The 24,063-nt window shown below is 34.9% G+C and overlaps 1 protein-coding gene across 4 annotated transcripts in view; it reads left to right on the plus strand.

Annotated features, from left to right (window-relative positions):
• Positions 1–24,063, plus strand: part of LOC123546745 (protein crumbs-like) — an 89,640-nt gene that overhangs the window by 14,408 nt on the left and 51,169 nt on the right. For 3 of the 4 annotated variants that reach the window (XM_053524750.1, XM_053524749.1, XM_053524751.1), the window contains exons 2-12: positions 177–547; positions 4,720–4,944; positions 5,558–5,674; positions 6,354–6,490; positions 7,390–7,603; positions 9,064–9,244; positions 11,751–11,883; positions 12,755–12,911; positions 13,402–13,746; positions 19,551–19,856; positions 23,145–23,282. In XM_053524750.1, coding sequence (XP_053380725.1) covers positions 316–547; positions 4,720–4,944; positions 5,558–5,674; positions 6,354–6,490; positions 7,390–7,603; positions 9,064–9,244; positions 11,751–11,883; positions 12,755–12,911; positions 13,402–13,746; positions 19,551–19,856; positions 23,145–23,282 — 2,185 coding nt within the window. In that variant the 5' untranslated portion in view covers positions 177–315. The remainder of the gene's footprint in view (positions 1–176; positions 548–4,719; positions 4,945–5,557; positions 5,675–6,353; positions 6,491–7,389; positions 7,604–9,063; positions 9,245–11,750; positions 11,884–12,754; positions 12,912–13,401; positions 13,747–19,550; positions 19,857–23,144; positions 23,283–24,063) is intronic. The other variant, XM_053524748.1, reaches the window with a different exon arrangement.

The following is a 24,063-nucleotide window of genomic DNA, read 5'->3' on the forward strand; positions in this document are numbered from 1 at the left end:
GTGTGACTCGTGAAACTTCAGTTTTCCTTTGGGATTTAAACTATATACCTAGCTTGTTCTTGGATCTTGCTGTCATCTTTGAAAGGGAAAAATGGTTGTAATTAAAATGCTGTTAATGGTAGTTTAATTAAAAACCTTCTTGAATATAGTATTATTTTTTGTTTGTAATTTTGTAGTGGGATTGTATCATACAAGGGAGTTCATAACTTTCTCAGATGTCAGATTTGACAGTGACATCTTGATTTTTTGATGGCTGACAAATAATAGGCAGGTGTATGTTACCAAAGTGAAAGTGGGAAAAGTGAAATAAAAAAAATGCATGGAAGTGAAACTAATATTATACTGAATGGTGAAAAAGATTACCAGATCTCATTTAAATGTGAAAAGTGCTCAGATAGAGCTCTTGGAATAAACGGACATGTACGTTACACTGGATCTGAAAAAATACAACAAAAATATATGTGCAATAGATTGATGTCATTTTGTGGATTTTTATGCATAATATTCTTACTGGATCATGGATTGGTTAGAATGGCTGCTGCTCAAGGTAATGTACCAAAATCATACAAACTATGGTAAATCTGACAGCTAGGTGAGCACAAGGTAATGTAAGTGACCAATGCTATAATGACAAGGCAGTTTGATTCAAGACTATTTCAAAGTGCAACATCAGGATGGTACCATACCTCGATCACTATTTCCGCTGATGACAGTTTAATTGTCTTTGTCCCATATCATAACTTCACATCAATTTTACTGTATTGTTGTTGTGCCTTATTAGGATTTAGTAAGAATGCCTACAAGTGCAATGCTTCCCTTGACATCCACAGCACTCTAGATACATATTTGTAAGGACTGGTCTTGAACGCAGGAGTCTGACGGTCTTCCCCCTTCAGACAAAGGGTTTAAACAGTCATCTTTTTTGTCTTTGATCACTGATCAGCCACTTAATATTTTTATGACAGGACAGAATTTTGTCATAAAACATTAGGTGTTGTCCTGTAATGGTGTGAAAATCATGGTTAATTAGTGTACCTGCCCTCTGTTCCCCCAGTCATAAAATGAGGGGATACTTAATGTTATATTGTTCATAAAAAAACCTAACAAGTGATAAAATGTCAGCAAAAGGTCAATGATATACATATGTTTAATTGTTAGCCAATATGGACCATTAGTACAGTACTGTGTGTGGAAGTTATCTTGCACTATGTTTTTAGAAAAAAACAGCATGATCTTTAATAAGTGGAGAATCCTGTTAACATTGGATCAAAGTTCAATGTAATACGAGTTCTCAGTTGAGAACAAGGTTTTAGGGGACTATTGCACAGATAGCCTGCCATAAGCCTGCTTCTGATGAAGCACCATGATCATACAGAAATCATTTCAAGCATGGAGAGCATATTAGCCAGGAGTCAAACTGAAAGGTTCATGTAATTGGCCACAATACTTCCTGATACCGACTTCGCACGTTTTTTGTCGACAAAATTACGTATGTTCCAGCAGTTTAAGGACAATTTTTTGCAATATTTTTTTTTTTGAGCATTTTTATAAATTAATCGCCATTTTCTATCGCCAGAAATTGCATTTTAATCGGCATTTGAATAAAATAATCGCCATTTGGCGATAATGTTGATTGGCAGCGCTAAAATCTTTCCACGTTTTCCCTAAAATCTTGTCACTTCTCCCTTAAATCTCTCCACTTCTCCTTAATCTTAGCTGAGGGAGAAGTGACTTCTCCCAAAAATCTTAGCCTAGCTTAAGCCCTGACTTTCACCACAAAATGAGTATTAATGATCATTCTTGACAAGAATTCACAATGGGTCATGTCACTTACTAAAATGGTATTTTCAGTGACATTTGAATGCAAACAACTGAAGATATGCATAAATGTATGATAATTCAAAGTCTGTGATAAATATGATTAATGATAACTGAAAAATAAAGTGTGTTTAAGTGTTTCATGAAAAAAATATTAAATGATTTTTGTGTTTTATGTTTTTCATCGAAATGCTTAAGCGCGCCCGAGGTACGCGCCACCAAGTTTGTCTATTAATTTTTTCCCTAAAAAAAAAGTGGCTATTAACTTATAATGGCCAGGGCTAGCACTGCCAGTATGTATGCACATATTTGACCATACGTATTCAGCGCATTTGCTTGGTCAATATATACAGTTGAATCTCGATATCACGAACTCGCTCTTCTCAAAATTCCGGCTATCTCAAAGACATTTTCAAATTCCGTGCCAGAAACACATGCACAAAATACCATTTTAAAACGAATTTCGGTTATCTCTAAGTAAAATGCTTGATCCCTGCTTGATCCCTTTGAATTCGAAATACTGAGTTTCAACTGTATAAATATTTGTAGCATCATTATTGACCAAGTAAATGCCCCAAATGCTTATGTATAATACAATGAGATGGTGGTATAGGTTTAATTGTTATCTAGATAATTGGTAGGGTTATCTTGAGATTCAGTTCTTAATTGCTCTGGTTAATGTTATTTTGATAAATACAGACAATTAAGTAATTGCTGAGTACATCATTTTCTACTTGTATCTAGTAGGGAGTTATTTAAATGTTTACAGTCAAGTAGAAAGCATTTTTTGTTTATTTTTACTAAAGTTTTCAATCTAAAAGCCAATTACTATAATTCAACCTATTAATTCAGCTATTATTTTCAACTCATTTTTCCTTTTTTTCTCTTTTTTTTTATTTAAAAAGTGAAAGGCTGCAACATTGTTCTAAATTAGTATTAATGTTGATGCTGTCTGATACAAGGTCTTGTTCATAACATTAAACCTTAACCTGCTAAATTTCTAAAATGGACTAATATGTCTCAGTGTCTGTCATTCAATTTGAGCAGTACCATTTATTATTCGAAGGGGTGTTTATGCAAGATTCACTGGCTGAATAGTTACAGTTCAGACCATGATCAGTCTGCATTGATGTGCAGGCTGATCTTGGTCTGCACTGGTCACAAAGGCAGAATCACTTGCCGCCAGCAGGCCTGAAATTTAGACTTTTTTAAAATTATTCAGTATGCTCCAAACTTATTTATACTTAATATGTATTGGTGGCTCCAGAAAGTATGGTCATGCAGAATTGCATAACAATCAGTGCTATTTGCAATGACAAAAAAAAATGAAATCCAGCAATTTAGATCAACGGTTGAATATGGGCCAAGAAATGGTTGTATAGACTAAGCATTGATTTACTGTTTGCAAACTTTCAAGTGATGGCATAAGTCACTATGGAATGTAAAACATAAAATATTTACCTGTTGACAATCTTCATCTGTATCAAAATCAGTAGCAAGCTTATAAAACATTCATCTTGTAAATTAATCATTTATTTTTTTATCCCCTCATTCACCTTAATATTTCATGATATTGCTATATTGGTTTAGTTTTCAGTCTGGTTGGATGGCTATAATGTTGCCTGTTATAAGGAGTTGCTATAATGTTGCCCTGGTCTTGGTTCGAGCTGTCAGCCCCTGGGTTTCGATTTTGTTTGAATTTTATATCAGAACTGTTAGGATGAAAATAATGCAAAAGTTACAATATATTTTCCTTACATCTTTCGAAATGTCACACATACATTTATTATCATTTCCTTGAATATGAGGAATACGTTAATTGGCCATGCATGTAGTTACGATCTGGAAATACATTATAATGATTTGTTTTAAGTTGTACTTTCAACAAGCCCAGAGTGTATTTTATATCCAGATAGTGTCTGCAAAACTGCTATTTATTCCAATTTTACATTGATTTAATTGATCTTATATAAAGTAATGTATCTATAACATGACAAAAATGTCCGCTAATTGATCCTGCTGGAAAGCAAATTTTCTAATGTTGCAGCACATGCATGCTTTCAGACAGGCAATTAAACTTTAGCCTGCTGACGGCAATTGATTCTGCCTTTGTGCAGACCAAGATCAGCCTGCACATCCATGCAGTCTGATCATGGTCTGCACTGTTCGCTATTCAGTCAGTAAATTTTCAGTGAGCACCCCTTTGAATAATAAGTGGTACTGCCCAAATTGAATGATGGACCAGTCCATTTTAGAAATTTAGCATAAATGCATGTTTTTCATATGAAACATGAGCATTGTTATTTTTCCAGTGTCTTCTGTTTTATATAATAAAATACATGTACATGTGTATATTGAAAATTTAGAAGTATACACGTAGAAACAGAAAATACCTAAAACACAAAGATTTATGTACGCCACTGAGTTGAAATGCAACAGAAATCTTCAAATCTACTTTTAATGTTTGTGAATCATTGCCCAATGCACATGGCATTGTGTGGGTAAATATTTCCAATATAATTTGTTAAAAGTCATTAAAAAGACAAGAAATAAAAAAAATGTTAATTTTATGTGTTAGATCAACATATCTCCAGATCTTAAATGTTCACTTTTGACTGTGCCCCTCATGAAAATATTGCATCTGCTATTTTATCATCTATGCATGTCTTAATACACTGAAACAAACAAATATCCTGTTGATAAACTCAGTTAATTCTTAAATACAATGTAATAGTGTAAAAAGAAAAACCAAATACAAGTTAAAGTGTTTAATTCAGTCTAGGACTGTAGACTATTTATGAAAACTTGATTCACATAGTCAATAACAGCTTTCACTAGTATGAATAAAACATGGCACAAACAATGTCTTTTATTAATGTTGCTTTTATGTTATGTTTACAGAGAATGGTGACATAAACGACTGTTATTCTCACCCATGTAACAATGGTGGTACATGTATCGACGGAGAAAACACTTATACTTGCCAGTGTCCGCACCTGTACAACGGAACAAACTGCGAAAACGACCTCAGTGTGTACGGCTGTGCTGTCAGTCCATGTTTGAATGGCGGAACATGTCAGGGTGTGTCTAGCGGCACCAGAAATTACAGATGTGATTGTTTAAGTGGTATGGCATTTGCTTCAGCTTGTTTTAAAGTTTGTAATGATAAGAACCTTCTCCTATATATAGCAATATTAATTTGGCAGGAATCTTCATCTTACTTCATCTGCACTCAGGTGCCTTAATAATAGATTGTGAAGTACCATTTTACCTTAAAACGTTGTACTGCTAAAATCATACGCATTCCTACATAATATTATGAGGGCCTTTATTGCTTAGTGGCTAATGGCACAGGTTCTGAAAATCACTAGCCCCACACTGCTGTGGTTTGAATGCACTGCTTGGGATGTAAGATTCTTTCAAGTGAAGGAACTGACAAGCTGATCTTAGTATAACTAGAATATAATTCAAAGTCCAACCAATTGATAAAGTTTTGAGCAGCTTGGTTCAGATATATAAATGAAGATGCTATAAACTTAAGTACTATAATTGGTACAGGTAGGTAGTAATATTACACCTAGGCTAAGAAACATGCTTATTACTGATGTATGGGGAAGACTAATTGATAGGTAGATCTTATACAATACTCTTAAAGATCAAGTTTAAATGCAGTGTTTTCTATCCTACATTCAGGTGCTAAAGTGATAAAACTGCTTTTATATTTGTTGCTTTATTTCAGGATTTGCTGGTACCAACTGTGAAGGTAACATTGACGAGTGTGGTACCAATCCGTGTCACAATGATGTACCATGTATTGATAAAGTTGGAGGATATGAATGCAACTGCACCGGCTCAGGTATCTATCTCTTTCAGAGTACAGTTACTTATAGTAACAACAATGCTAAGAAGGAATAACCTCCCTTTTAAGACAGCTATAGGCAAACCTGTATCAAGCAGCCAGCAAAGGGAGCTAACTTATTGTGGCTACTTAAGACAAGTATGAATTAGAATAAAAAGTCAATTTTGGGAAATAAGTCCACCGCTTATCTCAATAGAGATTGCACAGATCTACGGATAACAGGGTTCACTGAGGTTTGATTCTACAGCGAGGCATTTGTTTTCCATGACAGTTGATTAAAAACATTGTATCTGAAATCATTTGTACAACTCGGATACATATAGGGAAGTTGGCAGTTACATGCGAAAAACCAGCCAGTAGTTTTTCAGAATCCAGGCACTCTGGTTAGGTTAACTGCTCACTGTTACATAACTGAAATACTGTTGAAAATCAGTGCTTAACCTAATAACAAACAAATAGTTTGGGAAATTAGCTGACTGGCTGTGTTGATGTGCAAGCTGATCATAATCTGCACTGGTCACAGTGGCAGAATCAGTCGTGTTCAGCATGATAAGGGTTAAGTCAGATTGATGACATACAAATAGGTGGGTAGAATAAAAGCTTGTCCAAACAGCATTTATTTGTGACTTTTGAAAAACTTATAGTTATTAGACTGACCAGTATTGTTGTTGTACAGGTTACAGTGGGTCACTGTGTGACCAGGATATAGACGAGTGTGAGGACACAAGTGTGTGTGGTACTGGACAGTGCTTCAACAACCCAGGCAGCTTTACATGTGGCTGTCAGGACGGATTCTTTGGACCGGAATGTCAGGTTAGTAAAAAATGAAAAGTTACAAGGCTATCAGTACTATTTTTAACAACTAAAAAAAGATGGAAGAATATTGTAAGATTTTAACAGAAAACTTTACATCAAAAGTAGTCAGAAAATTTGCAATAAAAAAGTTTCTGAGTTATTTTACCAGTAAAAAATCTCCATAGATAGGGTAGGAATAATTTTATCTTGACTCTGCCAGAAGAGTACTACCACATTCCAACTAGAGAGTGGCATGTTTACAGATGATAATAAGTATGCATAAAAACAGTACAAATTGTACATTTAATTATGGGCAAATAAAATTTCCCTCCTCTACCCAATTAGCAAATACTAAATTTCAAAATATTTCACCATTGAGGATAGGAAATACAAATCTTTGATGCTCCCCTTTGAAGAAGTGAAGAAGAGAGGGTATGGTTATTTACTCATTGTTGGTCAGTCTGTTTATGAATATCAGTCAAACAAATGTCAGAAAGTTGCCACATGTCAACTTCTGGATATTGAAACACAGTGTCTTTCTGGGCTGTTTTTAGCTCGACTATACAAAGTATATGGAGAGCTATCCTGCTCGCCACGGTGTCAGTGTCCTTCCGCGTTATCTCTGAAATTACTTGATGGAAATGCTTCAAACTTAATATAGTTATTCCTCCCATTATTTGGCACAAGGGCCGTAATTCTTGCACCAATATTTTATGAATTATGCTCCTGTTTTTACTTAGGAATTCAGGTTAAAGAATGCCAGTCTAACCCATGTCAAAATGGTGCCATATGTTGGCTTTTAGATAGTGAAACATTTATGTGATATTTCAGGACATAGATGAATGCCAGTTTAACCCATGTCAAAATGAATCCACATGTTGGCTTTTAGATAGTGAAACATTTATGTGATATTTCAGGACATAGATGAGTGCCAGTCTAACCCATGCCAAAATGGTGCCACATGTCAGAATCTGGAGAATAGATACAAGTGTTTGTGTGTGACTGGGTATACAGGAGGGATGTGTGAGACAGATATTGATAACTGTATCAATATAACATGTGGAGGACTATATTCAGAGTGTAGAGATGGTGTTAACAGTCATACTTGTGTGTGTAAACCAGGATACACAGGTAGGGATTTTTAGCTCACCTGAGCACAATGTGGTCAGGGTGATCTTTTGTGATCACTCACCATTAAGCATCCATCCACACCTTCCTTCAAACAACTTCCACTGAAACCATTTAGTTAAAATTGATGAAACTTGGACGTTCCTTGGGTGGTTTTCTTCCAAAATTGATCTAACCATTCCAGTTGATTGTAAATAGAGCTGAAAATAGGAAAATCTTCAAACAACATCTTCTCCTAAACTGCTTGTCTGATTTTAAAATAATTTCACACAAATGTTCCTTCAGTAACCCTTGACTTGAAACTATTCTTATTTGTCAAAAGACATGGCCGCCAGGGGGCATGGTCACTTTTCCCTATATGTATACAGTTGAAGCTTTAGAAATCTTTGTATGAAACTGTTAACCTGATTTAGAAATAATTTCACACAAATCGAGGGTTCAACGCAATAAGGGCGTATCTACATATGAGATTTTCAGATTATTCAGTTTTGAACCCTCGAAATGGTTCTTTTGTGACCCTCTACCAAGATTTTCAGATTATTCAGTTTTGTCAGAAAAAACCATGACCACTGGAGGGCGTGGTAACTTTTCCCTATATGTTTATATTGAAAACTTTAAAAATCTTTAGCAGGTTTCACAAAAGCTGCTAGGCTGAGTGCTTTCAAACTCACCATACATCTTTGCTATCATGAGATAGATGCAATTACATAATTCTTGCTTTTATTTTGTTAAAATTTTGCCCCTTATCAACATAGACATTTTGTGAAAGTTTTGTATGTAAGCAGGATTGTCAGGAACTGTTTTACTTAATGCTTTCAAACTTTTCATAAGTCTTCAACATTAGGAAGTGACCATTCCGAGTCAGATTTCATATCTCTTACTTTTAAGTTTAAGACATGATGCCCCTTTTTCAACATAGAAAACTTTGGTACAGTTTTTGTACCTAAGTTAGCCCTTATCATGCTGAACACGACTGATTCTGCCTTTGCGACCAGTGTAGATCATGATCAGCCTGCACATCCGTGCAGTCTGATCATGATCTGCACTGTTCCCCATTCAGTCAGTATCTTTTTGGTAAGCACCCCTTTTAACACTAAAGTTCATTATAGAAATTTAGCAGGGTAAGGGTTAGTATTAGTATTATGTAAAATGATTTCAAATAGTCATGCATGCTACCATTAGACAACTCTTGTTAATAATATTGACTTGAATTAAGACAAACATATAAGTCTTTCAATGCCTAAACAATTGACCTTAATTAATTTACATTTAATTTTTACACAGGCATGATTTGATTGAATCAAGTAGATACACTAAGAGAGTTCATAAACTATTAATATTACTAACATCAAATAAGAATAAAATCTCAGTTGTGAGATTTGTTTTGCTGTTTTAATGTTTTAGGACTGCTATACTTTATTAGAGTGAATGAAAAGGTTTGAATTTGTTTTGTTCTCTTTCAGGTGTTGTTCCTAATTGTGTAGAAATTGATGAGTGTCAACAATACAGCCCATGCCGGAATGGTGCCACATGTCGTAACCTGATCAATGACTACAACTGTACATGTGTATTAGGATACGGCGACAAAAACTGCTCCACAAATATAGATGAATGTTCTCCCAATCCGTGCATGAATGGAGCAACGTAAGTAAATTTACATGATCCGAGACGGTATATCCAAATTATTACCTACTAACAGATCTAAATGTTTAAGAACACATTAATTTTAAAAAATGCATGGCACTGAAATCTGTATAAAAGTTAAAAATGCATTTTTATAAAAAAGTATGTCTACAAAAGATGTCAGATAATAGGTGTTTCCACAATTGGAAGTTGAAGTAGAAACATGCCCATATAAATAGGGCTTCAGGCCATGTTCAGTAAACAGTTACTGTATGATAAGGAGATGAATATTCAATATTATTGACCATATGAAGGTGATATTGGCCTTGGTGAATATTACCTTGGTCAGCTCCATTTGCCTGGATATTCACAGATATTATCATACAGTAAGTGTTTTATTAGCTCGACTATTCGAAGAATAGTCTAGCTATTCTACTCACCCTGGCGTCGGCTTCGGGGTCGGCGTCGGCGTCGGCGTCACACCTTGGTTAAGTTTTTGCATGCAAGTACATACAGCCACCAATTAAAGGCATATAGCTTTGCAACTTATTTTTTCTTTTTCTAGGTCAATTACCAACCTCTCTGGGTCAAGTCTCATAACTCTGACATGTATTTTGGCCAAATTATGCCCCCTTTTGGACTTAGAAAATTTTGGTTAAAGTTTTACATGCAAGTTACTATCTCCAAAACTAATGCAGATATTGATTTGAAACTTCACATGTGTCTTCGGGGTTATAAAACTAGTTGTCAGCAGCAAGTCCCATAACTCTGACTTTCATTTTGTCCAAATTATGCCCCCTTTTGGACTTAGAAAATTCTGGTTAAAGTTTTGCATGCAAGTACATACAGCTATTTCTAAAAGGCATATAGATTTGAAACTTATTTTTTCTTTTTCTAGATCAATTACCAACCTCACTGGGTCAAGACCCATAACTCTGACATGTATTTTGAGCGAATTATGCCCCCTTTTAGACTTAGAAAATTTTGGTTAAAGTTTTACATGCAAGTTACTATCTCCAAAAGTTTGAAACTAATGCAGATATTGATTTGAAACTTCACATGTGTCTCCGGGGTTATAAATCTAGTTGATAGCAGCAAGTCCCATAACTCTGACCTTCATTTTGGCCAAATTATGCCCCCTTTTGGACTTAGAAAATTCTGGTTAAACTTTTGCGTGCAAGTACATACAGCTATTACTAAAAGGCATATAGATTTGAAACTTATTTTTTCTTTTTCTAGATCAATTACCAACCTCACTGGGTCAAGTCCCATAACTCTGACATGTTTTTTGAGCAAATTATGCCCCCTTTTAGACTTAGAAAATTTTGGTTAAAGTTTTACATGCAAGTTATTATCTCCAAAACTAATGCAGATATTGATTTGAAACTTCACATGTGTCTTCGGGGTTATAAAACTAGTTGATAGCAGCAAGTCCCATAACTCTGACCTTCATTTTGGCCAAATTATGTCCCCTTTTGGACTTAGAAAATTTTGGTTAAAGTTTTACATGCAAGTTACTATCTCCAAAACTAATGCAGATATTGATTTGAAACTTCACATGTGTCTCCGGGGTTATAAATCTAGTTGATAGCAGCAAGTCCCATAACTCTGACCTTCATTTTGGCCAAATTATGCCCCCTTTTGGACTTAGAAAATTCTGGTTAAACTTTTGCGTGCAAGTACATACAGCTATTACTAAAAGGCATATAGATTTGAAACTTATTTTTTCTTTTTCTAGATCAATTACCAACCTCACTGGATCAAGTCCCATAACTGTGGCATGTATTTTGGGCAAATTATGCCCCCTTTTGGACTTTGAAAATTCAGGTTAAAGTTTTACATGCAAGTTTCTATCTCCAAAACTAATGAAGATATTGAATTGAAACTTCACATGTCCCTTCGGGGTTATAAAACTAGTTGATAGCAGCAAGTCCCATAACTGATATGCATTTTGGTCAATTTATTCCCCCTTTTTGAACTTAAAACTCTTTTGATATTTAACCTTTTTGGATAATATTTTCCTGCTTCTGGGACAATATTTCGAATAGTCGAGCTTGGCTGTCTTACGGACAGCTCTTGTTTTATGATTACACTTCAAAAGGAGCAGTATGGTTAATATCTCACTTACAGTGTTCGTAATAAGAAATGTTTTCAGAAAGTCAGTACACAGTTTTATGGAAATGTAGGGAGGATGCTGATTGTATTATATGTTTATAGAAACCAGATATGACTGGCTGATGTGTGACATATCTATATTTAGGATAGCGAGACTTTTTTGTTTTGAAGAAAGTTTCTTATTTTGTTTACAAGAATATCACTTTCTTTGGACCTGCATGTGACCAGTTATTAACCAATGAGATATTATTTTAAGTGGAATTTACCAGACCCAGTCATAAAGTAAACTGTTTTAATGATGTCACATTGAAAAAAAGGAGCAATATGCATTAGAGCTTAATATTGACTATAGTACCATCTGATCTAGACAGACCTGATTTTTACAGAAAAGTATTTTGGTTGATATTTGTAGATGTACAGACCTATTGAATGACTACAGATGTGATTGTCTGGCTGGTTTTAATGGAAACCAATGTGAGAACAACATTGATGAGTGTGCCTTTACAAGCCACCCTTGTAGCAATGGAGGAACTTGTGTTGATGAGGTAAACATAATGTTACATAAAGCTTTCCATTGTCACTTTCTTGTAAAGGTCAAGTTATTTAAATGACATAAGATTATTTTTTGTTTCTGTTCGAAGACAAATAATGTTGCGAGTCCTTAATTACACTATTGCAATACTGTGATATTCTGAAAAGGACTTTTGTAATACTTTTGATATTCTGGAAAGAACTATTGCAATACTATTTATATTGCACCATACTGTTGTGTTACTACTGCAATAGTTGATGGCATACCCAAAAACTGAAGATTATGTGTCATTTGTATGATCATACTCATTTCACTAACTTTTTGTTGCACATTTTACACTCATTCAGATGTTAGAAGGATCCAATAGAAGAGGACAACCTTGTAACTGTTTGGCATGCAGTCATTTTTACAACATTTAAAATACACTCAAATTAATGAAAAGACGGGAAAATTGATTAAAAACCTGCTTTATTGAAGCAAAATTATGTAGACTGTCAAAAACATTCGTCAGTAGTTAATGCATGGATTGTGACTTCCACAGTCAAAGCAACTATTGAAACAGTAACTTTGACAATTGAACAATATTTTTATATCTATTTACCGTCAAACTTTCATGATATTTTTTTTTAAATATCAAAATGAGAAATCTGGGCTAATTGACTTGGGTTGATATTCTGGTATAGCCACAAGTTTGATTCTTAGCATGACCTGTTTTACTGTTCTTGTGTTTGGCCAAGAGTATTTTGTCTGTTTTTGTCCTCTGGGTATCTAACAGCCTATAGTCTGCATGGATTCAGTTATTGGATCTAGTTGCTAGTAAGAGGTAATGGACACAATATATTGTATGATATTTTTTGTAATTGTGAACATATTTTGTTGTTCAGATTGATGGCTACAGCTGTAGGTGTGTGTTTGGATACACAGGGGCCAGTTGTCAGACAGATATAAATGAATGCTCTCCAAACCCCTGTGGTGTAAACAGTACTGATTGCACAGATGGTATCGGATATTTCAACTGTACATGCAAGCTGGGATATACTGGTACGAGTTCCTCTTTGTACATTGTAAATTTCTCACCTGATTTATTACATTATTATTTAACATGTTGCAAATAATCCTAAACATTAATTCTGCTTAATATGAAAATATGAAACTAACTTTGAAAGAACACCTGCACCTGAATCACTAGTTCTGTATGATGATCTCCCAGCAAACAGCTGATATGCAATAACAGGTAATCAGAATTATTGAACTGCATCTAAAATGTCTTTACTTGGTTATATGAACAAAGATTCTCGAATAGCTGATTTGTCACATGTTTTTATGATTTTATATTGAGTGGTGATAAATGATAGGTAGATTTGATTTGATAAAACAACTCTTTTTTGTTTCCTTTAACTGGATGAGTGAAAATAGTATAAATAAAACACTGGTCTGTTTAATAGAAAAATGACTCAATATCCCTTACAAAATCTAATTCCAAAAAAAAAAAATTAAAAAGGATGTCCATGTATAATTGATTAAATTTCAGGTGTGATATGTCAGACTGACATTGACGAATGTTCTTCAAATCCCTGCCAGAACGGGGCAATATGTACAAATAAAATCAACGGTTATGAGTGCGCATGCACTGCAGACTGGATGGGTATGGACTGTTCAGTACAGTATGATGCATGTAGTCCAGTATTTCAAAATTGTAAAAATGGTGCTACGTGTGCTTCCACACCCCCGTCGCATGATTTCAGTTGTACTTGTGTTAGAGGTTTTACAGGAAGCCAGTGTGAAACCAACATTGATGACTGTACACCAGATCCATGTGAGGCACCACTGGTGTGCTTTGATAAAGTTGACGGACACCTCTGTGGCTGTCCCATTGGTAAGTTCTAAGGAGCAGAATTTTTACCTTGAAATATCATCAGATCATTTAATTCTTACACTGCTCTAGTTTATCAGAACCTTATCTTCATAAATCGTCTCTTCTATCATAGCTCAGCAGCACTCAGTAAAAATGTCCCTTACAATAAGAAGTAATGTGAAATTAATAGTGAACATTTAAAAGGAATAAAAAGATGATGTCTTTTCTTGCTCCGTTATAGTTGATACAGAGCAAATGTCCTTTTTTCTTTGTTCAGTTTATTTCTGTAAAATGTATATTTAAAAGTTTTAATTGGATCTAATGGTGTATAAAATCAAGATCTCAAATCTCCATCATCCTAATTTGGTTGTTTTTGAGTATTTTTTTTTTTTTTAAATTGACTAATGGGAGGGTCATACTTGGAAAAGTTGTCTCCCCTGGTCCTGTTACTTCAGCAGGTGATTCAGTAGTGGCTTTAATTACTGTCAGGTAATTTTTGCTTTGTGTTGCTGTTCTTTAACTTTCATGACAGTTTGACAGATGTAGGATGTATATGGACATAATCATAGCTCTTCTTAGCGTAGAATCTTTATGTAGGAACTCTGTTACCATTATCTGAATATTTCTTGTCTCTTTTTCTTGAAGGTCTAGTTGAAGGTTAGTGTTAAGCTATGGATAGTTTTGTTGATGAGTTATAGCTTGATGCATTTTGCATGTTTTTTCCTTGCATGTTGTCACATGTCACCATGTTGTCGGGCAGGGATCAGAACATGTCACTGTTGTTTGTACTGTACAGAATCGTCCTGCATGTGTATTGACTAATTTGTGCCCATATTTACCAGAAGTTAAAAGACTTAGACAGAAGAATGTAAACATGACCAGTTTATAGATGAACAGATTTTTAGAATTGAGCCACTCCATGAGAAAACCAGCATAGTGCGTTTGCGACCAGCATTGATCCAGACCAGAGGTGAGCAGGCTGGTCAGGATCCATGCTGTTCGCTAACAGTTTTTAGCTCCACTATTCGAAGAATAAGTAGAGCTATCCTACTCACCACGGCGTCGGCGTCACACCTTGGTTAAGTTTTTCGTACCAGTCCACATTTTGACAAAGTCTTTTGAGATAAAGCTTTGAAACTTTCAACACTTGTTTACCATCATCATGGCCAGTTATAGGCAAGAGCACGTAACTCCATCAAGGATTTTGGCTGAATTATGGCCCCTTTTGACTTAGAAATCATGGTTAAGTTTTTCGTACCAGTTCATATTTTGACAAAGTCTATTAAGATAAAGCTTTGAAACTTTCAACACTTGTTTACCATCATCATGGCCAGTTATAGACAAGAGCACATAACTCCATCAAGCATTTTGGCTGAATTATGGCCCCTTTTGACTTAGAAATCATGGTTAAGTTTTTCGTACCAGTTCATATTTTGACAAAGTCTTTTGAGATAAAGCTTTGAAACTTTCAACACTTGTTTACCATCATCATGGCCAGTTATAGGCAAGAGTACATAACTCCATTAGGGATTTTGGCTGAATTATGGCCCCTTTCGACTTAGAAATCTTGGTTAATATTTCGTACCAGTTCATATTTTGACAAAGTCTTTTGAGATAAAGCTTTGAAACTTTCAACACCTGTTTACCATCGCCATGTCCAGTTATAGGCAAGAGTACATAACTCCATCAATGATTTTGGCTGAATTATGGCCCCTTTTGACTTAGAAATCTTGGTTAAGTTTTTCGTACCAGTTTATATTTTTTGTAAAGTGTTTGACATATGGCTTTGAAACTTTTATCACTTGTTTAGTATAATAGTCTTTATCTGTAGGAAAGAGAAAATAACTCTGTCATCTATTTTGGCTGAATTATGGTTCTTTTTGGACTTTGAAATTAGTTCTGTTTTCATACAAGTCCATGTTTTGTCAAAACTATTTGACATATGGCTTTTAAACTTTGAACACTTGTTTATCATTATGACTTCCATCTGTAGGCAAGAGTACATAACTATTTTGACTGAATTATGGCCGTTTTTGGACTTTGAAATTGGCTCATATATTGCCATTTAGTGCAAGACTTATCGAAATCATAGTAATACAGGAACGTTGTTTGTATCTATTTATTTCTTTTGTCTGAATATCCGTGGAAATATTTTGACCCCATTCTTAAATCAATTCTTCGAATAGTCGAGCGCGCTGTCATCAGACAGCTCTTGTTCTAATTGCAATAGGCTTTGAAAGTGAACAGCATGGATCCTGACCAGACTGCGTGGATGCGCAGGCTGGTCTGGATCCATGCTGGTCGCAAACGCACTTTGTTTGTTTTCTCATGGCGCGGCTCAATTAATGATTCATTTGCAGTTTGCCACAATGCTGCACATCTTAAGTAAAACATGAAACTTTGCTGAATATAAGCTTCTGTAAATGCCAAGAGAATTTTGCAATTTTAGCTTGACTAATCAAAGATTCAGTAAGGCTGTTGTACTTGTCCTGTGTCACCATCAAGGCTGCTTTCAGGTTAATGTTTCGATTTTACCATGTCTTCTAAACAACTGTCCCTATTATAATTAAAGTCACATATGGCCATTAAGGGTTGAACTTTGTATGGGGCAGGTATCTGATATAGGTTAGGGTTAGGTACTTTAAAGGTCAATGTCACTTTGGTCAAATATTGTTAACCAGTGTTGGTTAAAGTTTCATGGCAAGCCTGTCAATTTCATTCTTTCTTCTTAATTGTTGCCATTATAATCATCAGACTTCACATAAGGATTGTGTTAGTAAGGGGCAGATATCTTAACCAGAAGATATCTTTTGGTTAAGGATTCGGTTCCTCAATGGTCAAGGTCACTGGGGTCAGATTTTCTAGTAGTGTTTGTTAAAGTTTTATGAATATGTATCATCTGAAACAGATGTCTCATGATCAATAGTACTGATAAACATGCCCCCACTTCTAATCCATTCCCAAAATTCTAACTTCCTACCGACCCATACTACATTGCTTCCTCAGTTACTTATGCTTTGCCATGTTATTTCTTAGTACAACTGTGCATTACAACCCCCTTTCAACCCTGCCCTACAAACACACACAAAGGTTAGAAAACCTGTACAGTGTTTCTATTGCATTCACTGGTATCTGTCATTTTGGCAAAGTGGTAAACTTTATAGAATAGTTAAACTCGCTGTGATGCCAACAGCTCTTGTTAAGTCTAGCTTTAAATTCATGATGTCGTATGTTGATGAATAAATGGCCCTTTTCGTCTGTGCTCTGAATTTGAAGTTGAGTCTTAGACTTGAATGCACTAAATTATCAGTTCCCAACAACTTTGTTCACAGGGTATCTATATGCCTTAAATTTTATTGTGCAGATGGCTGCAGGAGGAACAGTATTCTTTTTCAAAATTTCATTTAAGTATGTGCAAGCTAAAGAAATTTATAGCATTTTATAATCAAAGTGTAAATTTCAGATAAAAGTTATAGATGAATAAAGAGTCAAGGTCAAGTGCAGAAATATATATACAGCTGACATCGTATATGTGACCACCTGTATTATCCATTACCCTGCTAAATTTCTAAAATGAACTGGTCCATCTTTCAGTTTGGACAGTACTATTAACTGATAAAAGGGATACTGACTGAATGGGGAACAGTGCAGATCATGATCAGACTGCTTTGTATATCAGCACTTTAGAATATTACCAAAACCAATGAGACTATTCTATCAAGAAGTCAGGTTTTGGCAGCCCCTTGTGTGGTCCTTATACAATGTCTTCTGTATATATAACTGTGGTCATCCCGATTCTCTTTTATGATAAATGTAGTATTATGTTTGTTGTAAACTTGATGTTTTGAAGTAACTGTTATTCTTTTGTTGTTGTTCTTATATAACAGAAAGTTTGAATGAAGTAAAAAAAATTAACTATATAGATCTATGATATGTGTTTTGGTAAGCTTTTTAGACTGCAAAAATTTTAGTCCCTAAATAAGAATTGGTGATTAACTGTTGAGTTGCTTCTAAGTCATATGCTTATAATGTGGAGTCCTCAGTCTAGAGTGGCTTTTTAGGCTATCACAGAAAGCAGAAGTGCTAGCTATGCTTTTTAAGAATTAGGAAGATAATTGCAAAATGAAAGACTGGACAGGGACATGTCAGTAAGATAGAGTTACACTGAAAAGTGGTATATAAAGCATGTGACTGTTTCCGTGACAACTGTTAAGTTGTCCCTGCTGGCTTAGGCCTTGCTTGGGTTCAATTTTTTTATACAGCTTACATGTGGAAGGTGTGTTATTCTGCCCAAGGAGCTGGGGTACTAAAGAGCTTTGTCAAGATTAAAGATTTTAAAGTTGTCAATATTATTTCAGCTTCCAGTGTAACTTCAGACCAAACAGAATAAATAAATTCATATAACTTGTTATTTAGCCATGTGAATTGTTTGGATGTAGCCCAGAAATGTCCTGTTATCTGATTATCTATGTATTTTAAGTAAACTTAATTTCAGTTTATAGTACAGTGAAAATTGATTTACAGTGAAAATAGACTTATGGAATGACATTGTATCTGGATATAAAATCTCTAGCTAAAATACTTAGATGGAAATTTGTCTCAATCACTATTTAACAAGCAGGTAAAATTTAGGTCATTTTAATAATAGTTGAGGTAATGAAATGAAATAGTAAAATGTAGCTTTAAAGTTATCTAAATCTGAAGAAATGAAGTGATTATGGTAACATATTATTTATAGTAAGCCTCATATTGCAACAGGTAACAGACAGGTAATTTATTATAATACCTACAGTGACTTCTCCTGTAAAAGTTTGTGTAAACACTTCAGGGAAAAGATATGCAGAAAAAAAATGTACCATTTATGGTCATAGTTGACATAAAGTGATAATAAAGAATTTTGCTGTTGAAGTCTTACTTTTCGTGAGGTGTTTATTTTCGCTTTCGTATTCATTGCTCGTGTTTTTGTGTTTTTTGTTTTATTTTTCATGGTAATATCAATCAGTTTTAAGAAAAATCAGTTTTTTATCAGTTATGTATTGTGGACGAAATAAAAAAGAATTACAAAAATAGTAAAAGGAGTGAAGTATAAATATTAGATAAAAAAAATCACAAATTCAACTTTGTTTACGGTTCTATGAGAGATAACAAAACACAGGGAAGTCTGAATGTAGTTTCATATAAATAGTTAACGTTTACTGCAGTTTTTGAGAGCTTCTAAAAATATATATAAAAATTAAAATCATATGACAAGTAACCTGTTATATTTTAAAGTCACTGAAGTTAGAGTCAGAAATTTACAATGTTTTGAAGCTGCAGGACTTACTTTACTTCCGTTGGATTTAATACGTGAAGTAACTAAATTACTAACGTAAGATCATGACAACTGACTAATTTAAGTTCAACAAAAGCAAATATATGAAAAGCCCTGAGGTATATGATAAAATATGTGACTATCAGTTTTGACAATCTAGATAGCAACTTGAATATTTGTGAAATGAGGATAACTATTGTTAGAGCCAGTTTATCATAATTATCATTTAAGAAACAAGGTGCTTTATACCTGAATATTGCAGGAGACATTTTGTTTCCTGATTTAAGTAGGATTAATTTTCTGACATCAAAGTGTGAAGTTCATAAAAGAGAAAACTGTGATTTCGGAATTGTAATATAGTTATGTAGAGTAAACAAGATAATACACAATTTGGATATAGTTTATCTCTGAATGGGGATAAAGGATGAATTCAAGGTGTTATTTTGAGGATTTTATATAAATGGAAAAATGAACAGAGTGATTATTTACTTAGTGTTGATACATTTTTATATAGGTTTTGAGGGAGTGAATTGCTCAACCCCAATTGATGAATGTGGAAGTTCTCCGTGCCAGAATGGCGGAACCTGTATCGATGGGATCGGTAACTATACATGTCAGTGTAATCAGAGAAATGCTAGTGTTATAGATGGTACAACAACAACAACATACTTGACAGGGTACGATGGAGTTAACTGTGAGAATGATATAAATGAATGTCTTGTACAGCCGTCTATATGTTTGAACGGTGGTGACTGTGAAAATGAGGATGGTACATTCCAGTGTAAATGTGGCAGAGACTCTGATGGGAACTATTTTTCAGGTTTGTAGATCAAAAATTAAGATATAAAGTGATATAAGACTCTCTTTAAGTTCAATGTAGATTATTTGAATGCAACAGGTGGTTGAACCTCAATCCAGCAATAACTATTTCAGAAATATTTAAGAAATATTACAAAGTTTCAGAGAAAAATAGACTTGTTAAGGTACGAAGGTATTGCCTGATCCAGACTTTTCTTCATTCAATTTTATAAGAAGAACATTTATTTAAATTTGTGTAGAAATGCTGTTGTGGAGAGCAAGAGAAAAATCAATAGAACCACCAGCTGAAATTATAAAGATGGCAGGATCTTGAACTAAAAATAAATGTGAACATAAGATGTATAAGCTTGTTTCTGTTAAACAAATAGCTATAACTTTAAAATAACTGTAATGAGATGTTAAATATCTTTGATCATTGTAGGAGTTTTAATACTGCATAAGATGAGATGAATGCATTGATATGGAAGTTTTGTCCCTTTTTTTTTCAAGGAAATTATATAAAATTGTCATATTCACTTTTATTCTATACTTATTTTATCTATCCAATCGCGAACGTTCATTTGCAACACCTGACCGTACAATATATTACAGTATTTGGATGCACGTGCGTACAAAAATCCTGTATTTTGTGTATTTGGACGCACGCGCGTACAAAAATCCTGTATTTTCTGTATTTGGATGGTTCAACAGTCCCATGTTAAACATACGATAAAGCCCGAAACGCATGAAAATGTTCCGAATGCAAATCGGATGAAGTAGGCGCTCTATGTACAGAGTTTGATTATGCGCTTTGAAATCTTGATTTAATTTGAGGTTTTTTTTTCTTTCTTTTTGTTTACAACACACAAAAATGATTCAAGGGATAACAATGCTATCTGATTAAGATATTAAAACGTTTGTTAATAATCAAAAACTTAAAAATACAGTAAAAAGGATCATCAGATGTTGGAATATTTGAAAAGTCGCTAAAAGAAGCCGTTCCGGACGAAACCTAGAAATTGGTATCAGCCATGACTGTCTGAATAGCTACCTCAGCAATTTATATTTAAGGGTTAAGAAACAAAATGGAGAAGATTATGAATGGCAACGGACGGGCGGTCAGCATCCAAAACATGTCTGCTCTATAACTCAGTTTTCGCTGGATCTTCACCAGACTTGCTGACAATGTTTGTGGGCATTACATCTCGGCCAATTTCGATAACTAGCCAAATTGTATCACGCACTCTTTGATTAAAATAGTCCTTGAATTACTCAAAAACAGGGAACTTAGCCTTGTCCGCTCTTAAAAGTCAAACAGTTTTCATCCGATCTTCACTAAACTTGCTGACAATGTCGGTGGGCATAATATCTCAGCCAAGTATTATTACCCCACAAATCGCCAAATGGCTGTTGTAGGGATGTTGCACCATATACCTTTTTTCATGATGATACGTAGAAAAAAACACATTCAATGAATTACGTATATTACGTATGAAGTGAAATAAATATATAATAAAAAGGTTATTTAAGGTCAAACATTGTTCTGTATAATATATATTTGCACTCATACCAAGCTGGGAAAAACTAGAAAAGGCAGGAATACAATATTCAGTGAAACTTTTTAATTTAAACTATTAATATAGTAAGATAAAATAGATATAGAATAAAAAGGTTATTTAACATTGTACTGTACAATACGGGATATATTTGAACTCGTACCCAGCTGAGAAAACTATATTGAACTCGCCTAGCGGCTCGTCCAATATGGTTTTCTCAGCTGGGTACTCGTCCAAATATGTCTCCGTATTGTACAGAACAATGTTAAATAACCTAATAATATTTGAAGCAGGTAGGCCATCTTCATGCTCAACAACAAAGATCTCTTACAATATGTTTGTTTTACAGGATATTACCGGTAGTTGGGTTTTCCTTACACATACTTTTATTACAGACCTGGCATAAAATCATTTTATTAGTGATGAATGAAGTTATATTCTTTTATTTTCAAAGGTTAATTGTTTCTGAATTTAGTATATCAAAATAACCTGTATTTACTCTTTAAAAAATATTCTAAAGTTAGCCCAATGTCTGTTTCAAAGGATAACACGTTACATTTTACATAATTATGTGAAAAATTATACATTTCTAACTTTTCATAATATTGCCACACAAGTCTTTTTTCTCAACAGGAAGAAACAATTTACATATATAAAGTCTGTATACATAGCTCTCCCTTTAGATTTTTAATCCCCCGCCACCGGTGGTGGGGGAGGTTATAGGAATGGTCTCCGTCCGTCTCCCCGTCTGTCCCTAACACTTCCGTGTCCGCTCCATACCTCCTTAACCCCTTGAAGAATTTTCATCAAACTTGGGTCAAATGATCACCTCATCAAGACGATGTGCAGAACTTATGAGTCAGCCGTGTAGGCTCAAGGTTAAAGGTTTTAGCCTTCGATATATCAATCCATTTGGTGTCTGCTCTGTATCTCCTAAACCCCTGGAAGGAATTTTATAAAACTTGGGTCAAATGATCACCTCATCAAGACGATGGTCAGAACCCATGAGTCAGCCATGCCGGCTCAAGGTCAAGATCACAACTTAGGGTGAAAGGTTTGAGCCTTCCATTTTGTGTCCGCTCTGTATATCCTAAACCCCTTGAAGGATTTTCATCAAACTTGGGTCAAATGAACACCTCATCAAGACGATGTGCAGAACACACGAGTCTGCCTTGCCGGCTCAAGGTCAAGGTCACAACTCAAGGTCAAAGGTTTTAGCCTTCCATTTCGTGTCCGCTCTATATCTCCTAAACCCCTTGAAGGAATTTTATAAAACTTGGGTCAAATGATCACCTCATCAAGACGTTGTGCAGAACTTACGAGTCAGCCATGCTGGCTCAAGGTCAAAGTCACAACTTAGGGACAAAGGTTTGAGCCTTCCATTTTGTGTCCACTCTGTAACTCCTAAACCCCTTGAAGGATTTTAATCAAACTTGGGTCAAATGATCACCTCATCAAGAACTCATAGTCAACTATGTCCACTCAAGGTCAAGGTCACAACTCAAGGTCAAAGGTTTGAAATCTGTATCTCCTAAACCTCTTGAAGGATATCCATCAAACTTGGGTCAAATGATCACCTCATCAAGACAATGTGCAGAATTCATGAGTCAGCCATGTCAGTTCAAGGTCAAGGTCACAGCTCAAGGTCAAAGGTTTATCCTTTCACTATCCATAACAGTGGCGGGGGACTTAGCTGTCTTTCAGACTGCCTTGTGCAATATTATTATAAAGTTTTAGTGAAAACTTCTTTTCAGGCTATAACTGTGAAGTGTCCACCTCGTACTGTACGATACACCAAGAAGTAACCAATGATCAGCCAGCATGTAAGAACAATGGAACTTGTCGAGGACTTGTCAATGATTTTGTCTGTGATTGCGCCCCAGGATTTACAGGTATATGTGGTTTTGTTTACTTTAATCTTAGACACCTGCTTCTCAATTATGAAATGTCTATAAGTTTTCTCAATGATTGGTAAACTGATCCTAGAAATCGTCATACCAGAAAGTAGTGACTGAACATTAACTTATACACTCTGTATATATGCCCTGTTATGACAAAAGTTTGTTTCATGGCAGTATCTATGAGTGTAATAAGATTTACTTAAAATTTAAATGTTGCAAAAACATCAATTTCTCCAGAAATATAAAATAATTTCTTGTTTTCACTTTGCATTGTTATTGCTAATGGTCTACTGTTGAAACTTGGTCTCTCAAACTTACTTCTTTAGAAATTCCTCCTATCTCAAAGAATTTTTTATGTCCCATAACCAAAACACATGCACATGGCCGAGTGTTTAAAGTTTCTGACTTCAAATCGCTTTCCCCCCATCAATGTGGGTTCGAGCCTCACTCGGGGCGTTGAATTCTTCATGTGAGGAAGCTTCCAGCTGGCTTATGGAAGGTCGGTGGTTCTACCCAGGTGCCTGCTTGTGATGAAATAATTCATGGAGGGGCTTCTTCCACCATTAAAGGTAGAAAGTCGCCATATGACCTATAATTGTGTTGGTGTGACATTAAACCCAACAAAATAAATAAATAAGTTGAATTTTGGTGACCAGTATCGAAGTATAAGGTAAGGTCCTTTGGAATTCAAGATACTGAGTTTCAACTATAATTTTTAGCTCGACTATTCGAAGAATAGGGGAGCTATCCTACTCCCCCCGGCTTCGGTGTT

This window comes from Mercenaria mercenaria, chromosome 15, assembly GCF_021730395.1.
Source record: "Mercenaria mercenaria strain notata chromosome 15, MADL_Memer_1, whole genome shotgun sequence".
Classification (NCBI taxonomy): Eukaryota; Metazoa; Mollusca; class Bivalvia; order Venerida; family Veneridae; genus Mercenaria; species Mercenaria mercenaria.